General features: G+C 49.8%; 1 protein-coding gene across 1 annotated transcript; it reads right to left on the bottom strand.

Moving 5' to 3' along the window:
• Window positions 1-4,052: 4,052 nt before the first annotated feature.
• Window positions 4,053-12,136, bottom strand: LOC142364044 (polycystin family receptor for egg jelly-like). Its single transcript, XM_075442335.1, has one exon. The coding sequence runs from the start codon at window positions 12,119-12,121 to the stop codon at window positions 4,157-4,159; it is 7,965 nt and encodes a 2,654-aa protein (XP_075298450.1). The 5' UTR covers window positions 12,122-12,136; the 3' UTR covers window positions 4,053-4,156.
• Window positions 12,137-13,674: the final 1,538 nt, after the last annotated feature.

Below are 13,674 nucleotides of genomic sequence, written 5' to 3'. Positions count from 1 at the left end.
AGGAGCGGAGGGCTCAGGATGCAGCCCCTGGAGTGGCGGCCGGCGGTTGGGCAGTTGGCGCCACAGGAGGTCGTCAAGGAGACCGGCGCCTGCTCACAATCACGGAACGTTCGATCACGGAACGTTCGGGTTCGGAGGGGACCTCAGCGGGTCAGCTGGTCCAACCCCGCACCCTCCTCCTCCACGCAGCCGGTCAGAAAGACACGCCTGGCGTCAGCGGCGGCAGCTTGGGTGCGGGCACACCCGGTGCCGCTGGGAACCAGCGTCTCATGGCCGCTGACCGACGCGACAGGCAACCGGGCGGCAGCACCATGGCACGTCCAGGCGGCACCGGGAGTCGGGAGCGAAACGCCACCGCCGGCTCGAGCGGCGCCGGTGGCCCCGCCCCACCGCCAAGGGAAAGGAGCGGAACATAAGTTTTCTTAGTTCATTGTACTGCCTCAAAGAAGCACAGTACAGCCTCCGGACACTGATAACTGCGTAGTAACTTGTCTTCATTTTTGCTTTGAACTCACAGCTAACAAAGGGACCAGTTCTGCACCGAGGAGAAGGAATTAAGACAACTGTAATTTTACACCACCTTTCTGGACCGCAGTCAGATTTCACAGCTTCAGGTTGCCTACCAGCTGCTGCTCCAATTCAGTCTTCTTCAGAGAGCTATCACAGTATTGCACAACTCCCCTCCCTGCTCACTTTCTACGTTAGCTATTGCAAATGGGGCGGCAGCCCTGTGCTGTGGATGCAAACCTAACAATCCGTGGATGTTTATATCCCCTTTAGCGAAGAAAAACCTACCGTTGGTATAGTACGATCTACTGAACCCTAAAGGTCTTGAAGTGCTATGTGATCCCCCTTGCACTTTCATGTGCTGAGAAAGTGGGAAACGGCACTCGTTGTGTTTGTGAGGCTGGACTGTGCTCATCTGTAAACTGAACACTTGAAGACGCTGATCATTTTCATTTAATACAAAGAGCTTTATCTGGGGAAATCAACAAGAATATACAATCAGCTTGCCTTAAAAATAGGCTGTTTGGGGTTTTGCTGTTCGGTCTTTAACGGGTCGCCAGGACTGGAACAAAAAGAAATGACTGAAGAAGCTTGTTTTACTTGTTACTGTACCAACGCACACTGATCTGCTACACAAACTGCAGTGAGACCCAAGGATGAGGAATTTGTCCTTGTCAGGGGTGAAAGGATCCTTCATGACATAGCTTTCTTCCAAAATCCTGTAAGAGAATAAGTCCAGGTGTTCAAGGGTAGATTTCACAGTAGGGGAGAGTTGAAATGGGGAAACTGTGGAGGCTGAAAAGGTATCAGCCCTTTCGACTTGATTTCCTCGGCCCGGTGTTGTACACGAGGCAATGCAGCAGCTATACAGTTCTCTTCGTCTTCAAAACAAACACCGTGGCTGCCTTCAGTCCTATACTGCAGTTTCTATCCATCTTCCAAAATCAGAGCAACTGGTGACCCTCTCAATGTTATCCTACTAGGTTTTTCTCAGTGCTCTGACTCAAAGCATTTTTTTACCTTCCATTTTTATGACAGGCACTCCTTAGCACGGCCAACTGCAGTACCTTGTCAAGTTACCGTTTCAATTGTGCAGCTTTTAATTGGAGGTTGTCTTCCAAAGCTGAGTGCGTGTGAGTGTGTAATAAAAAGGTTTTAGTGCTCTTAGTTATGTCACTGCTGCAAAGCTAAGGTTCCCACCTCTTGCATGCAGGAGCTTCTAGCACAGAGCATTACAGTGACCTGAAATATGCTTACTTTATGTCAGAGACTGTATTGTTTGCTTCAGGGTATTAAGGGAGTGCATTTATTAATAATTTGGCAATCTGCTTGGGAAAGACTAAGGCCTTATTCTTCCTGGGAGCCCCAGGCAAAATATTACAGAAGGCAGTTGGGTGTCTGTCTGCACAGGGCACCCTGCAAGGCGGGCTCATTCTCGGACTTAAACCAAACTTGGATTCTGTAGTAATATGGAGTACAAGACATATTTAAAAGGTATTCTGCTATCTGTCTACATATGTACACACATATGTGTGCGCCTGTCAGTGTATTCCCTTTTCCTCTTCCCCTCTACTCAACCAAAAAACGGTATGTTAGGAAAGATCAAGCGTCTTAACACGGCTGGTCACCTTGTCAACAAGCCTCCTAGTGTACACAGACTGGAACGCCTTCTCAAAGCTCCCCTCGCAAGATTCACAGTCTTAATGTGGTCATCAACAGTGCGGAGACCTGGCCATTGCACAAGCCCTCGTGTCTGGCATGTTTCCTGCAGCACTGCACTTAGGACATGTGAGTAGACCAGAAAGTAAGCCAATAAAGACAGTGTGTAAAGCTATTTCTTAGGTGCATGTACAGAATTGTTATTCCTCAGCATTGTTCTTTTCCTTTTTGAATCTCAACAATCCAAATAACGCTGAGACGATAACACTGAGCTTGGATAACCTAAAGATTAATGTTCAGCTTCGATTCAGACTCTTTATGAATGTACCTGATCAAAGGCAGGCCGTTGCTCTGCTGAGTAGAAGAGGGAAAACCAGTAGCACCATGGGATTGGAATGATAAAAATACAGCTGCCCAAGTGTAATCGATGGCCTTGCTGGACTTGTCCAATGCAAGACAAAAGACAAACGGACTGAGGCATCAAGAGCCCAAGAGCTAACAAAAGAAGTAAATAACTGGTGCTTATCTTATCAGACAAAAGTAAGGGGGGATAGCCCATCACTGTAAACTCAGTGATCTGTGTGGTGCCGCGGAGGCTGCGCAGCCAGAGATTGCTTCAGAGATTGCTTTGGACAAAGCACAGATGGCCCCCGAATGCACATACCAAGATGCCCGCGCCGAAGGCGTGCCACACTGCTGAGTCCCGCTTCTGAGGACACGACATTCCATGCCAAGAGCCAATCAATACACAATAATTGACTTGGGGGGGGAAGGGAAGGCCGCAGCCTGGCTGAAGCCAGAGCCCCCCGCTTTCTGCCCGCCCACACGGCGCGGCACCCACCCACGCCGGGCATCGGTCTGCGGGTGGTGAGTGACCGCTTTTGCATTGCTTGTGGGTTTGGGCCTTCTCCCCCTTCGCTGCTTAAACTGTGCTGCTCTCAACCCAGGAGCATTTTTCTCACTTCTGCCCTTCAGTTCTCGGGGTAATCCCCGGTACCAATACAGGCTGGGGGATGAAAGGATCGAGAGCAGCTCTGCTGAGAGGGACTTGGGGGTACTGATAGACGAAAGGCTGGACATGAGCCGGCAATGTGCGCTGGCAGCCCAGAGGGCCAACCGAGTCCTGGGCTGCATCAGGAGAAGCGTGGCCAGCAGGTTGAGAGAGGTGATTCTGCCCCTGTACTCTGCTCTGGTGAGACCCCGCCTGGAGTACTGCGTTCAGCTCTGGAGCCCTCAGCACAAGAAGGACATGGAACTGTTGGAGCGGGTCCAAAGGAGGGCTACAAAAATGATCCGAGGGCTGGAGCACCTCTCCTATGAGGACAGGCTGAGAGAGTTGGGCTTGTTCAGCCTGGAGAAGAGAAGGCTGCAGGGAGACCTGATTGCAGCATTTCAGTACTTGAGAGGAGCCCTATAGGAAAGATGGGGACAATCTTTTCAGTAGAGACAGCAGCGACAGGACGAGGGGTAATGGTTTTAAAGTAAAACAGGGTAGGTTTAGGCTAGATATAAGGAAGAAATTCTTTACAATGAGGGTGGTGAAACACTGGAACGGGTTGCCCAGAGAGGTAGTGGGGGCCCCATCCCTGGAAACATTCCAGACCAGGCTGGACGGGGCTCTGAGCAACCTAATCTAGTTAGCGGTGTCCCTGCTTGCTGTGGGGGGGTCGGACTAGATGACCTCTAGGGGTCCCTTCCAACCCAAAACTTTCTGTGATTCTGTGATTCTATGGTTCTCTTCCCATGCTGCCAGAGTGGGGGTGAGCAGGCACCTGGGTGGGGGCTGAGCTGCCAGCTGGGGTCAGCCCACCACACCGTGACAAGTACCACCGAAACTGATGCCAAAGAGTCTGGAAAAAAATCTACGCACAATCACTAATAAGGAGTTGAACGTTAAAGCATTCTTAAAAGCAAAACATTTATTTACAAACATTTACTTAAAATGCAGATACTGCAGAGTAAAAGGTAGTCTTAAATACAGAATCCTTGCTTATATGACAAGATCAACCATTTTTTCCCCATCTGTTTTTCTCTTCTTCAGTCCTAAATGTCGCTGATGTCTTCTCTCAGACTGCCCATAGAGTGGAATGTCAAAATGGGCAGGCTCCCTGGTTTTGGGTGTTTTACAGATCAGAAAATAAAATATCTTTCTGAGCCTTTGCAATACAAAAGTAACCACTTGTGCTTCATCAGATGGTTCTTCATAGACGGGTTGTTTCATATCTCCATAGGCAGACAGAATGATAGCTAGGAAGAGATTGATCAGGACACAGATCATCACCAACACGAAAGCGGTTAGGAACAGACAACCCAGCAACCTGTTGGATGAAAACGTGGTGTCTCTGAAAGCTGAGACACAGTAAGAGAATACGGTCTGAACTGAGTGAATCATGTTGTTGTAATTCCATTCGTGCTGCCCAAACACAAGGTAGCCAAAAGCCATAAACACAAAGGAGCACACCAGCACCACGAGGGCCATTGAGGAGATTCCGGGAAGGGCTGCCAAGATCGATCTTTGTGCCAGGCGCACGTTGTAAAAGAACTGAGAATATTTCAGAGTTTTCAAAACGACAAAAAATGCTAAAAAGCCCATAGTAATCCTTAAAATCTGATCTAAATGAGAAACTGCATGAAAATGAATGAAATCATTTGGATGAAGTAAGTAAAACTTCACTATATCTGCTCCTAACTTAAACTTTATGACCTTTAAAAAAACAAAAAGGAGGAATACTATTTTTAAGCCTAAGTTGTTTATATTGGAAATGTTTTTAATATAATCTTTCTTTTCTTGGCCTATGGTGTGAAGCTCATCTGCAACGTAAATGAACAGAAAGGCAAGCACAACTACGAACATCAACATTTGAGCTTTGGTTTGCTGCTGAAAAATGGGGAGTGCGAAAGAGTGTGCTGACAAACTTGGTTTTATGATCCCAAAATGAGACATTTCAAATATGACCGAAATGGTGCAGAAGAGACCTACATCTGCGTTAAATGTAGTTAGTTCAATGATCACAGCCCACGTTTTTTCATCAAGCCAGTTGCTCTGTTGTAGAGCATCCAGCCTGGTCGTTGAGTTGTGTCTTCCTTCTTCAGGGAAAAAGTAAAATGTGTATCCTGCTGGTCCGTATGTGTGCAAATCTCCGTATGAATAATACATCCACAGAGTGCTGTTCCGCTGGTAGGTGAACCCATCATAACCGCTGGCATCCTTGGGAGCAGACTGGTTGGCCACCTTTGTCCAAGCGCCAGCATAGTCACCTTTCTCTGGGATGTCGCTACCGTATTTGTGAAGACAGTGGCTTTTACTGATCACAGAATTATTTCCAAAGCTGTGAGGACGGAAACAGTTTTTCACAGTACCTTTAGCCCGCACTTGCCTCATCCTAGGCAAACCAATGATTTTGGACCAGCTCTCGGAAAGAAAGGTTGGCTGAATGTCATTGTGGATCAAAGGCAAGAACGAGTCTTTCACCCACACGTAGACATGTTCTGGCTTATCTACACTGGAGAGTTGTGGAGACAGTTGGTTATGGATGAATCGGTTGTAGTGGAAACTGTTGGCGTTCTCAGTGGAATAGGCAAAATATAATAGCAGCGTTAAAAAGACAAGGTGACTGGTGAAACTTTTTATGAAAGTAAATGCCTTCACTTTAAGTTTTGCCCTTTTCAGCATGTTTGCAATTTCATCAGCTGCTAAAGGCTTATATTGCTTAGTGCCTCTGACTTTAGCAAGTTTCAAGTGCACCTCTTGCATCTCATCAGCACTCATCATTTCTTTAGCAAACTTGCTCTCAGAATACTTTCCCTGAGTTAACCACGTGATGTTTTCACAGTATTTTGGATGAATTGTACTCACAGCTGAGAAAAAACTGGTTTTTAGAACGGAAAGGAGACACACGTTCTCAATGAAGGAGATTGCAGATGCCAAAAGCCACTCTAGCGACGTCTGATAGCCGTAAGACAAACCATATAACACAATGAAAAATGATGATACCCCGGTTACAGCTATAACTAGTGCCCACGAGAGATAGGCACACCACCAACAGAAAGCTGTGTGCGGTCTCTTGTGAAAGCGCATGGAGGTAATGCTCAGTGGTTTCCTTTCTTTCTGAAAGTTGCCCCCTTCTTCTGCATAATTATTACTAAAATCGGAATTTGATGGTGGCCTGGTCTGGCAGACCTTAGGCGTTGGAGGGGAATTTGCAATGATCGTCTGCTCTTCTGTTTCAATCACATTTGCGTCTCTTTCAGAAACTGTGCAATTACTCCAGGTTTGGGGAGCTCCTCCCTTGCTTCCCATCTTTCTGGAATGTGGTGGGCTCTGTGAGTGGCTGCTGGCGCCAGGAAGATTCCCCAAGGGACTAATATTTCTCGATTGTGGTGAAGTTTCTGAAAGGTACAATTTTTGCAAACGTTCCTTCCAGTTTTTAAGATACCCAGACAGGAGGGGTGAATTTGCCTTTGGGTCTGTCTGAGCCACACCACGAGGAGAAGGTCTCTTCGAGGAATACTTAAATAAGGCAATTATCATCATTTCCACAGGTTGGGTAAGCAAAGCACATTCAATTCCTACTGTTATTGATCTCAGATACCTCAAGTGTATTGGAGCTTCTTCACTCTTGTCAGCATTAAAGAACATAATGTTAACTAGCAAGTTTAATAACAGTATTGCTAAACAAGAAGACAACCTTTGGAGCCTGCTGAAAGTGCCCATGAGACCATGAGCAAAAATTGAGAGCCACAGATGGCCCTGTATCAGGCTGTTGGCAAAATTAATCAAAAAATAGTCAGTTTTGGGCAGAGGTGTCTTGGGGTTTGTGACAGAAAATGTCCTTTCTAGTAAGTGATCGCCCTTGTCAAGAGAAAGCCATTTCCTGCATATAAAGAACCAGGTCTTCCCGGTGGACATATTCTCAACTTTGGCTCTGCTTAAGTACCAGCTTGGAGATGGGCCCCTGTTGTTGTGCCAGACCCTGAAGGAGCAAATGTCTCCCAAGTCTTTTTTAGCAGTTAACAGAAAGCAATCAGTGCTTCCTCGTTGGAAAGACAGAAAATGTGGGTCCCGTAAACAATGGACATCACTTGTGCCGTTCTGGCCAATGAGCTGAAGAAAGACATCTGCTTTGGTTCCAGCTCCCCAGCGACTGCCTGTGTATAAAGTGACCAAAAAGCTCACTTTATCAAAGGGGTCGTTGTCTGCCAGAACTATAATCTTGTCTTGTCTTTCCCTGTCAGCCCTGTCTTTTCTCATGACCCAGAGGGCCAAAAGAAAGTAGACGGCAAAAATAAAGATGACTGCTAAGAGGGTGACTGGGTTTTTAGATACGTCTGCTATCAGGGTTTTTCCTAGATCTACTGTGTTGGGGGTAACTATTACCTTGGCTGCCAGGAACCTGATGCTGAATGAGGATGCATTTGACCCAGTGTGGACTGACAGACTTCTGCGACTCCGCTTCATATTGCAGACACAGTGTACCCTCTGCCAGTCGGTCAGGGAGCCAAGCCTGCAGGTGTCTTCTCTCCACAGGCTTTGAACGCCATCCAGAAATAAGCACTGATCACTAAAAATGTGTATCGTCACCAGTCTCTGCGTTTGATACCTTACGACATAGGGTGCCAGCAAGACGATGGAGATGTTATGTGTGTCTGTATCGCTTCCTTGAGCTGTGGCTGTCAGCAGTGACTCTGGGAGGCAGATGATATAGGGAGCCTTAATGTTACAGTCAGCGCTAGCTGTCGTGTTTTTGCTTGCAACTGTTGGCATGTTGTGAAAAGCAGCAAACGAGGCTATGGGATGAGCACGAGTGACGTTGGCACCTGTAAATACTAGCACCTCGAAAGCAACTTTTAATTTCGTCAGGATCTGGATGTATATGCTCTTGGTATTTCTGTTGACTTCAAAACTAAATCCTCCAGTTGTGTAAGCTTGTGTTTTATCGGGTCCCATTGCCAACTGAAAAGTTGAAGGCTCCTTGTCTTTCCTAGCAATAGTAATTTCTACTCCTTCAGGCGCGATCCCTAGGAGATCGCCATTAGCCTTTGTCTCTGACATTTTGAACCCCAAGATCATTGTTGCAATTTCTGATGTGTAACCTAACCAGGGGAAGGGGTTCTCATCAAACTCATAAAGGGCAGTGGAAATCACAGCATCATCGGGTGATCCTGAATAATCTCCCTTTTTCAGTGATGGATAAAAGCAATTCCTGCAGGCGTTTCTGGTAGAGAAAGAATTTGTAAGGTTCCAGGTTTCGTCTTTCTTCAGAGTGATATTCCAGTGTTTTGTTTCCAGTAGAGTTTCTGTTTCTCCAGGGACTTTGCCCTGGAAAACTATCTCCGTTAAATTTTCCATGATGGAGAAGACTTGTTTAACTCCGCTTACATTGATGTTCCTGCGATGCAGAAGAGCGGCTCTCAGGATGTTGGACAAGCATCTTAGTATTCCACTGGTCTGAATTTCTGCCTGCTCGGACCAATGGCTCTCATTCCTCTGGACCTTCAGCACTCCCGTTACTTCTGTCAGCTTCTCAATGGCAAGGTCTTGTGATGTAACGTTCACTTCGTCAGCTTCCTCTGTGACTTGAGAAAGAGAAGCAACTACTTGGTTGATTTCCATCATGCTCTCAACTGAAATATTCAGGGCTGTTCTAATCAGGCTTTCCCGAAACTGAGCCTTAGGGAGCTGGAGAGTTGGTGGGCCTTTGATGTAGTTTAAGACCGAGGCTGCCAGGTAAGCCAAATAGCCCGCGCTAAGATAATCTCCAGTCTGGAGATAAGATGTCATCGGTGCGCTTAAACCGTTCACGGAGGCCACCAGTTCATGAAACACAACAGCTAGCCGTCGACTGTTAAGTGGGTTCTGTACGTGGGCCTGTAAAGTCACTTGGGTAAACGCCCCAAGGGAATTGTGGACTTGAACGTAAAGTGTCAGGGCGTACTTCTGAGAGGGCACTCCAACTGGGAGAAAAGAGGGAGGAGTTTTAGGCCGATAACCAAAGTACAGGATTGTGCCAAATGTATTTTCCTCGACGGAAGTTACTTTGGTGGTTTTGGGTACATTGGAAGCTACTATCACTTTGTATGTCAGAGGTGAATTGCTGTCAGAAAATCCACTGCACTGAACAACAAATTTCGTCAGAAAGGCTGTACCCCAGCGTGGGCTGATGGTACATTCGCCAGCCGTCGGAGGAGAATTGACCTGAAACGCGTGTCTGTAGATTGAGGACCTACCATCCCAGGTCGTTACTTTCAACAGAAGTACGTAGGATCGATGTGCAGTCTTTGTGAAAGTCAGAGCATGTATAGACAGGTAAGCCCCAGACCTGCCCGTTGACGTTCTGGCAGACCAGTCAAAGCTAATTTCTGTAGAGTTTTGTGAAAGAAGGGACCAGTAGTAGGCTGGCTGGCTGGTTGTTCTGCAGTTTAGGCATTTTCCAGACAAGGCAAATCTCTCCGTTGGAATTAGAGTGCTACCACAGTTTTCAAGGCACATCACGTCCAGAATGAGTGGGGAGCCGGGCTGCACCTCTACAGTTTGGTCGGCGTAACTCCTCCTGGTGTCCTTTTGAATCACGAGACGGAAGTAGTATACGGTGTTTCCTGGGAGGGATTCTGGTGGCACTGCTTGAACTGGACCCGAGGATGTTAACCATTTCAAATCCCGCTGGGCTGGATGGCACCTGTTCCCTGGACTGAGTTTCATGTTCTTATAGTCTGACACCTCTTTAGTGCAGTACCAAGTGAATGTGATTCCCTTCAGTCCTTCCTGTGAATCGGGATCATTGGATGCAGAGCCATCCAGAGTCCAGTTATCAGAAAAACCCACTGTGCGGAACGTGCCTCCTGCAATGTCTGCCTTGAGATCGCTTCTCTCGATCTGAATATAAACATGATCTGAGCCCCTGAGCACTGTTGTGGTCCGAATCGGGGTTACCTCGACAGTGAAATAAAACAGGTACAGCCCGTAATCTAGAGTAAAACTGGGAACAGTTAGGTGGATCATATCGACGCCGTACATCGCAGAAGAGTTTATCGGTTGTGTCCAGTTGGGAACCGTGGTCGTGTCCGGAACGGAATAGATTCGCCACAACGGCTTGATGGATATACCGACTTTGCAGTCTACTACCAGTCTGACAAAGAGGTAAAAAGATGTCGCCCTCTTCTGGCGCAGGACAGAGGCGTGGAGAACGGGTTTCTGAATCTGCACGGTTTGTATGTGGCAGGCTTGTTGGTGGCAAGCCACCGGCGCTTCCACGGTTTTGGCAGCGTAGTTGTTGACTCTGACTCCCAAAAGAGCCGGAGTATGTGCACTTGTGGTACAGTCCACTTTTGCCGCAAACCCCGTGTATTTGTCCGGATCAAAGGGTAAAGCGGAGCGACGGACCAAACGTGTGGCGTTTCTGACGTGATCGTTGTATGTGTACGTGCTGTTCTGGAGAAGGTGGTCTCTGCGCGCTCCAAAAAGCTGCAGGTGGAAGGTCCACTCGCACTGTAGCATCGGGTGTTGTGCAGGGATAAACCACACTAAATAAGTAAAGCTCTGTGGCAAAGAAGGACGGCCGCTGCTGAAAACGTGGACTTCAAGGTCTCTTTCTGACAGGGGCCTAAACAAAGCCCTCTTCTGGTTCGTATAAAGGTGCATGTTGAACTTGTACCACTGGAAGGCCACCAGCTCTATGGAGAGTAAGTAGGAGAGCTCCTTGTGTTGGTAGAACACAGTGTGCGTGTTAGGGCCGTCCGCGGAAAGAGGGCTGTTGTTTTCTCTGGTTGCGTAAAATGTTCCGTGGTGGTACCTGACAATGTGAGTGCTCAAGGTGGTCTTCCCCAGCGGAAGGCTGACACGGGTGGGAGCTTCTCGGCCTGCGGTTAGGCTCAGGGTACCGTTGCGTAGATGCAGATCTCCCGTCAGTTCCTCGAACCTCTCTCCGTCAACGTGGAAATACATGCTGGCTACCGCCACCTCACCTGGGCTCTGAGTTACAGGAACAGCACAGAAGTTGCTCTGCAGAGTAAAGGAACCGTAGGAGCGGAGCCAACCTCCTACGGCCTGCGTGTCCACCAGCCTGTAGGCCAGCGTCCTCGGCGTGAGGGGCTGAAGCCTCCAGGAGAGGCTGAGGGGCTGCCGAGCGACGCTGAGGAGCCTGGAGCGGACGCTGAGGAGCCGCAGCGGGCCGGGCTGCACCTGGAGAGAGAGGTTGAGGTTCAGCTGAGGCACCTGCTCGACGCTGACCGAGGCGACGTGGAGCCCGTGGTGGCCGTAGCGGACAGTCAGACGGTAGCTGTGGTAGGCGGCGCAGGTCCGTCGCAGCTCGGCCGTTGGGTAGGCGGCGGGCGGCGGCGGGGCTCGGTGCTGGCTGCTGGGCAGGCGGAGGGCTGCGGGGCTGCCCCCCGGGCTGCTGAAGCGGTACTGCCAACCTTCGCTCCTCAGCCGGGAGCACCAACCCAGCTCTACCGGCTGCCTGGCCCGGAGTGGCTGCGCCTGAGGCCAGAGCACGAAGAGCCGGGCGTCCTGTGCCGACACCTCGACGGTCGCGTTGCGGTGGGAGCAGCCGGGCGCGGGGCAGGAGGTGGAGGAGCACCGCACCGTGAGGAGGACGGAGGCCGCGGGCGAGGGGGGGAGGCCCGTCGGTACCGCGACTTGGCCCGACCAGCGCGATGTGTCGGTCACCCAGGACGAGCCGAAGTACCAGGAGCAGCGCGGCGGGGGCAGCGGCCCCGCTTCCCTCCCCGCCTCTGCTCGGGCTCCCGGTGTGGGCCGGTAGCGCAGCATCACGGTGCCGCTCCACAGGCACGAAACCCGGCGCTTGCTGTCCCACCGTTGGGAGACCCGTGCCTCGGGGTCCCGGCAGGTGACCCGCAGCGGCGGCGGCTGGAGGCGGGCAGCGGGGGCCCCCGAGCCTCGGGGGCAGGAGCCGAGCAGCTGGAGGAGGAGGAGGAGGTGAAGAAGGAGCGTGGCCATCGCGGGGCGAGGGGAAGGAGCGGAGGGCTCAGGATGCAGCCCCTGGAGTGGCGGCCGGCGGTTGGGCAGTTGGCGCCACAGGAGGTCGTCAAGGAGACCGGCGCCTGCTCACAATCACGGAACGTTCGATCACGGAACGTTCGGGTTCGGAGGGGACCTCAGCGGGTCAGCTGGTCCAACCCCGCACCCTCCTCCTCCACGCAGCCGGTCAGAAAGACACGCCTGGCGTCAGCGGCGGCAGCTTGGGTGCGGGCACACCCGGTGCCGCTGGGAACCAGCGTCTCATGGCCGCTGACCGACGCGACAGGCAACCGGGCGGCAGCACCATGGCACGTCCAGGCGGCACCGGGAGTCGGGAGCGAAACGCCACCGCCGGCTCGAGCGGCGCCGGTGGCCCCGCCCCACCGCCAAGGGAAAGGAGCGGAACATAAGTTTTCTTAGTTCATTGTACTGCCTCAAAGAAGCACAGTACAGCCTCCGGACACTGATAACTGCGTAGTAACTTGTCTTCATTTTTGCTTTGAACTCACAGCTAACAAAGGGACCAGTTCTGCACCGAGGAGAAGGAATTAAGACAACTGTAATTTTACACCACCTTTCTGGACCGCAGTCAGATTTCACAGCTTCAGGTTGCCTACCAGCTGCTGCTCCAATTCAGTCTTCTTCAGAGAGCTATCACAGTATTGCACAACTCCCCTCCCTGCTCACTTTCTACGTTAGCTATTGCAAATGGGGCGGCAGCCCTGTGCTGTGGATGCAAACCTAACAATCCGTGGATGTTTATATCCCCTTTAGCGAAGAAAAACCTACCGTTGGTATAGTACGATCTACTGAACCCTAAAGGTCTTGAAGTGCTATGTGATCCCCCTTGCACTTTCATGTGCTGAGAAAGTGGGAAACGGCACTCGTTGTGTTTGTGAGGCTGGACTGTGCTCATCTGTAAACTGAACACTTGAAGACGCTGATCATTTTCATTTAATACAAAGAGCTTTATCTGGGGAAATCAACAAGAATATACAATCAGCTTGCCTTAAAAATAGGCTGTTTGGGGTTTTGCTGTTCGGTCTTTAACGGGTCGCCAGGACTGGAACAAAAAGAAATGACTGAAGAAGCTTGTTTTACTTGTTACTGTACCAACGCACACTGATCTGCTACACAAACTGCAGTGAGACCCAAGGATGAGGAATTTGTCCTTGTCAGGGGTGAAAGGATCCTTCATGACATAGCTTTCTTCCAAAATCCTGTAAGAGAATAAGTCCAGGTGTTCAAGGGTAGATTTCACAGTAGGGGAGAGTTGAAATGGGGAAACTGTGGAGGCTGAAAAGGTATCAGCCCTTTCGACTTGATTTCCTCGGCCCGGTGTTGTACACGAGGCAATGCAGCAGCTATACAGTTCTCTTCGTCTTCAAAACAAACACCGTGGCTGCCTTCAGTCCTATACTGCAGTTTCTATCCATCTTCCAAAATCAGAGCAACTGGTGACCCTCTCAATGTTATCCTACTAGGTTTTTCTCAGTGCTCTGACTCAAAGCATTTTTTTACCTTCCATTTTT

The sequence above is a fragment of the Opisthocomus hoazin genome, chromosome 1 (genome assembly GCF_030867145.1).
Source record: "Opisthocomus hoazin isolate bOpiHoa1 chromosome 1, bOpiHoa1.hap1, whole genome shotgun sequence".
NCBI classification, from domain to species: Eukaryota; Metazoa; Chordata; class Aves; order Opisthocomiformes; family Opisthocomidae; genus Opisthocomus; species Opisthocomus hoazin.
Note: the sequence above shows the minus strand (reverse complement) of the source record. Positions and strands in the feature narration are given on the sequence as shown.